We start from the raw sequence: 5,215 nt of genomic DNA on the forward strand, positions 1-5,215 counted from the left end.
TCAAACTTGAAAGATTACATTATTCAAATTATATTTCTAAGAGTAGAGCTATATATAAACAGAGAGCAGAACAAGCTATTAATGAATATTCACTGAAGTCTTCATACTGCACAGGACATAAATTTGAAATTTTTGTACATGTTCTCAATTACAAGCAAAAAGCAGGCCTGTAAACATCAATTTTGCCAGTAGGCTGAAATGGAGAAATAATAGGATTTTACTCAAAAACAGTAAAATAAAAGGCATATACCATTAATCCTCCATATACAAAAAGGTTACTCCTTGAATAAAACAAAAATCTACTGGTGAATTCAAGGAGTTGTGAAAAATGGGAGGAAAACCTCCTCCAAACATCCATTTAAACCTCAACCACTTTTATTCTCCCACCTTTACAGTGGGAAGTGCCTCAGAGGCCTCCCCTCCAACCCTGGATCCTGCAGGGTTTCAGTCTTTCCTGTCTGCCTTTCACAGCAGGCTCATTACTGCTTCTGGGCTTTTACTCAATTTCCCCAGCCTAGAACACCCTCTCCACTGCTGGTATCCTGACCACCTAAATCTTTAGGGAGCTTAGAGCAAGGCCTTCATAAGGAGAAAGGGTGAGGTGCATGGTCGTCACTACCACCATACATCCTCACAGCCAAGACAGCCCTGTCCCACCTACTGGAACTTGTCCTGGAAATCCAGACGATTCCACATCCCCTTACCCCTAGGAAGAGGCTTGAGATCTCCCCCAATGCAGACTGCAGACTGCAGCCTGCAGTCTCATTTATTAGGACAGAAGCAGGAAAGGCAATGCAGAAGCTGAGGACTGAGGGCCACAAAAGCCAGGCAATAGGATTGGAGGCCCATGGGACATCAGGACAGTAATCAAGTAGTACAGAGAACAGGGGTGACATACAAAATGCTACCATGGGTCATTTCTAGGCGGTCTATGGCCAAAAAAGAATTTCCATCTTAAGAAAAGTGGAGTGAAGCTAAGTTTTGGTTGCTCTTAGCTCACCTATTGCTCACTATGAGGCCCTTCTCTCTGTCCCAGCTTCTCAAATTAAAGCTCAAGAAATGGGTTTTGGTAGAATGAATAGGGAAAAGGGGTGGGGATGTCAGAGTTAGCCTAAAAGAACAGTGTCCATAACTAAGCAATTAACCTAGGGCTCCCTTTGCAACTTTCAGGCCTTGTTAAAGAAGTGAGGCAGAGGAATGAGGGCAGTAAGAGATTTGGAGTCTACTTTATGGTACTTTTCTCTCTCTGGACACAGTCAAGGGGAAAGAAAATTAAGCAAAAGGCCTGCTTTCCCAGTTTTGTTGTCTGTTTCTGACCTGTAACTACTTGAGAGAAAGGGAGAAAGGAAGAGGGGGGAGGTTGGGGAGTTGCAGGGGAAAGAAAAGCGTAACAAGCCCCACATTACAAAAATACCTCTCCCTCAGTGCCCCCAGCCTGGCAACTTTGTCATGTTCAGAGTGGGTGCAGGAAAGAGAAAGAGGAGTTGCTTAACAAAGCTGCCTAGCTTAAGGGTGGTTTCTTGGCTAAGGCTCAGAAGGACTAACTGCTGGAAGGCACCCTGTTCCAGCCTTGCTTTGGGCACTGTCACATATAACTGCCCAACCTGCCTAACAGCCAACTGGGTTTATAGTTTTCCTGCCTAGGAGTTTAAGCCCACAGAAGGTTCCTCAGGAGGGAGATAATGGTGGGCGGTGCAAAGCTCAACCAGAAGGTGACAGCAAGTAGGAGTGGACTATAGCATAGGCCTTCATACTCACCAGTAGTTGGTCAGGATGCAGAGTAACCAAAGGTACAGGAACACCAACATGATAACATAGAACATTTCTTTTCTGTTACCTCATTCATACCTAGCAGTCACCCACCAGTCACCTGCTTGATCTACCAGATAACCAGTAGGGTGGATGGCCCAGGGAAGCGGCTGCGAACAAGTTAATGGTAGCCTGGAATGTCCTGTTTGGGTTGATGGCTGGGTTGGGATATCAGTTTCATCTCGCAGTGGTGAAACTCAAAGAGCTTGCCATAAGTACATGGGTAACAGGAGCACAGCCAGCATAAAGTCTGAAGCCCAGCTAGCTATTTGTAAAGATCTATCAAGCTTCCTTGTGGTAGAGAACCACTCAAAAAACTGAGAGAAGACCATAGTCCCAAGCCATGCAAAGGCAGGCAGTGCATATCTACAGCATCATGTGCTTGGCATAGAAACAGGCCATGCACTTGGAACACACTGACAACGATGCAGAAAAGCACGAAGGCCCAGAGGAAGAGCACAGGCATGTAAGTGACAATCTTCCAAGTGACCGTTGAAGATTTAGAAGAACCAAAGGACAAAATAATTCAGTATGAAGAGAAAGCAGACAGAAGACTGCATGCTGTTGGCCAAGCATAGGTCCAAGAGGAGGTGGTAAGGAAACTTGTGCAGGAGCTTCTCACAAGGGCAGAGGTTAGCCGGACTGGAACCTGAAGGACCTAGGGCTCTCCACTGGTTGCCTTGCTGGGCCGTGAAGTCCTCTGCGGGGCCCTTCGCCCATCAGGTAGTACTGCAGGGGATTGGGCCACAGTTCCCCTTTGATAATCTCAGCAATCCTGTCGAATTCTAGGAGGCTGTGGTCTGAGAACCAGTTGAAGAAACTGGGGATAGTGTTCCCTTCCCGGTTCCTGTGAATATGGGCCTGGGGATCTTGGCCACGATGCCAGCGGATTGGAGTGGAAAGAGACACCACGCGGCCAGAGGATCTGCGCTCATATTCCTTGACCAGCCCTTCATTTCGGAAGTAGGGGTTGCCCTGAAAGATGAACTTGAATTTGCAGCCTGCTCTGGGGTGTTTAAGCTCCTCTACCTCCAAATTGATCATGTACCTCATCATGTCTTCATCTTGGCCACTGATCATAGGTGAGAGCTGGGCGTGGTTCCGAAAGGCCGTGACCCAGAAACCTGGGATATTTTGGATGATGAAACTCCTGCGCTGCATGTGGAGCCTTCGCATCCGGCCAAACTTGCGCTCCAGCTGAAGGAAGGCCCTGTCAGCCTGGGCGTTTACGTTGGACAGCTCTTGATCAATGGCCTCCAGCGAGTCCATGCAGTTATTGATCTTCGGGGTCCTGGGCTGCGTCTCCTCTTTCACTCCTCCTCCCACCTTTTTTTCCTTCTGTACCATCTTCTTTTCCTTCATCACCGCCTCTGCTTCTCCCTCCTTTTCCGCTGCTGCTGAGATGGTGCACTTTTTAGTCGTCATTTCCTTGGCCTTCGCCCCAGGCATCACCTGGGACCCCAACTCCCCTGCGCCACAGCCTTCTAGAGCCTTCTGCCCAGCAGGGATGCGCGGCTCTCCGAGCTGACAGCCATTTTTCTGGCTATTGTCAGCTACCACGGAGGCTGAGGCGGCCTCCAGGTCCTTCGTGAGAGGCGGAGCATCTTCCTGCCCCGCTTTGGTAGCTGCTCCGCCGCGACTCCCAGCAACTCGGATATGGAGCGCGGGGCCACAGTTCGGGGCATCCCGAGGTGCATCTCCCTCCACAGCAGTCTCCAAACTGCTCCCACCTGTGTCCGCCATCGCCTGCGTCACCTCGGCTTCCTCGCGGAGGCCCTGGCCCTGGTTTAGGTCCGGATCTCCTGCGGCATGTTCAGGAGTAGCAAGGCCGCAGGTATTACCGAGAGAGAGCTTGTTGCCCCCATCCAGGCCGCTCATTTTGGTAGAAGTCCGACCTGCGTGAGAAGAAGACCCGTCCTCTGCCGCAGCCGCTCTCCCCCTCGACCGGCAGTTAGTACCGCCCCTCTTCTCCTCTCGGGCGGGGGCTGCCACGGCAACCGGTGACGTCAGGGCGGTGGCCTCTCATCATCGCGCGAGAACTCGCTGCGCCGGTGATGCGCCTGTCGATCAAGCGCATTCCTTTGTCTTGTTACAAGATGCTACGCGTTTAATCTGTCTGGAAAAGAAATTTGATTACACGCATGGATGTAGACCAAATTCATGCATGTGAGAACTGTGTTAATGTGGATTCCTAAGCCTCTGAATACCTAAGGCACTAAGCTATTAACTGTCTCATATTTACTTAAAAAGTAAAAAAGGTTATTGTCTATTCAAGTCAGTTAGGTCTTGGGCTTTCAAGAATCACAAAGTGGAGTCACCAACTCACTGGCCTTACTTTTTTCAGGTGTCTATGCATGGCTATTACCAAAGAATTGAAATGAGCAGAGTCTGATTTTTAAACAGAAGTGTCGCTGTGTTGTGTGATGATTTTAAAAATCAGGAGCAGCTGAAAGGGAGACTTTTCTCATCCTAACAAGACACAATAAAGGATTATTTCAATTTGCCTAACAGACTTTAAAATGTATACACTTTGGCCAATGTATACAAAACAATTGGACAATATTTCCTCTTCACTTTTAACTAATATGAGTAGCAAAAAAAAAAAAAAAGTAATGATGCATATTATGTGTCTCTTTTCCTCACTTTATAATCTTAATCTAAGATATAGTTCCTGCTTCATAATGCCTATGGGCATGAAGTCAGCAAATATTTGCCAAATTTGTTCCTGTGGTAATTCACTGCAGGACAGAAGCAATAATCAGCTATTTGCAGGCACTTAAACTATTGTCTCTTAAAATACTTACTATTATTAGTGTTATTAGTCCATTTTCTGTTGCTCGTAACAGAATACCTGAAACTGATAATTTGCAAAGAAATGAAATTTATTTCTTACAGTTTTGGAGGCTGAGAAGTCCACAGTACAGGGAACACATTTGGTGAAGGTCTTCTTCTTGGTGACTCTTTACAGGGTCCCATGGTGATGCAGGCAATCACATTGTGAGAAGGGCAAAAGCTTTCTCAGGTGCTCTCCGATTGTAAGCCGCAACTCGGCATCCATTATAACCCACTAAACCATTAATACATTAATCCATGAATGGATTAATCTATTCATAAGGACGGAGTCCTCACGATCCAATCACCTCTCAAAGGCCCCAACCTTCAAATACCATAGTTGGATTTCCCATCCTCTTAACACTGTTACAGTGGGGATCAGTTTCTAACACATGAACTTTTGGGGGACACATTTAACCCATTGCAATTAGTTCGTTAGAGTGTGCACATAATGGTGTTAATCCTTAGAAAAAGGCAAGTCCAAAGGGTAAATTAAATTTTGTATATTTATGCTTAAAAGATTATAACTCTTTGTAACACAAACTCTATTTTGAGCACCCCAGATTATGATCAC

The 5,215-nt window shown here is 46.7% G+C and overlaps 1 protein-coding gene across 1 annotated transcript; it reads right to left on the reverse strand.

The window, feature by feature from the left end:
- Positions 1-3,743, reverse strand: TSPYL4 (TSPY like 4). The gene has a single exon (XM_063097152.1). The coding sequence runs from the start codon at positions 3,685-3,687 to the stop codon at positions 2,443-2,445; it is 1,245 nt and encodes a 414-aa protein (XP_062953222.1). The 5' UTR covers positions 3,688-3,743; the 3' UTR covers positions 1-2,442.
- Between the last annotated feature and the right edge of the window lie 1,472 nt (positions 3,744-5,215).

Source organism: Cynocephalus volans, chromosome 5 (assembly GCF_027409185.1).
Source record: "Cynocephalus volans isolate mCynVol1 chromosome 5, mCynVol1.pri, whole genome shotgun sequence".
In the NCBI taxonomy this organism is placed as follows: Eukaryota; Metazoa; Chordata; class Mammalia; order Dermoptera; family Cynocephalidae; genus Cynocephalus; species Cynocephalus volans.

Excerpts from the sequence above, each read along its gene's own strand:
- TSPYL4 (XM_063097152.1), bottom strand. The coding sequence starts at position 3,687 with ATGAGCGGCCTGGATGGGGGCAACAAGCTCTCTCTCGGTAATACCTGC.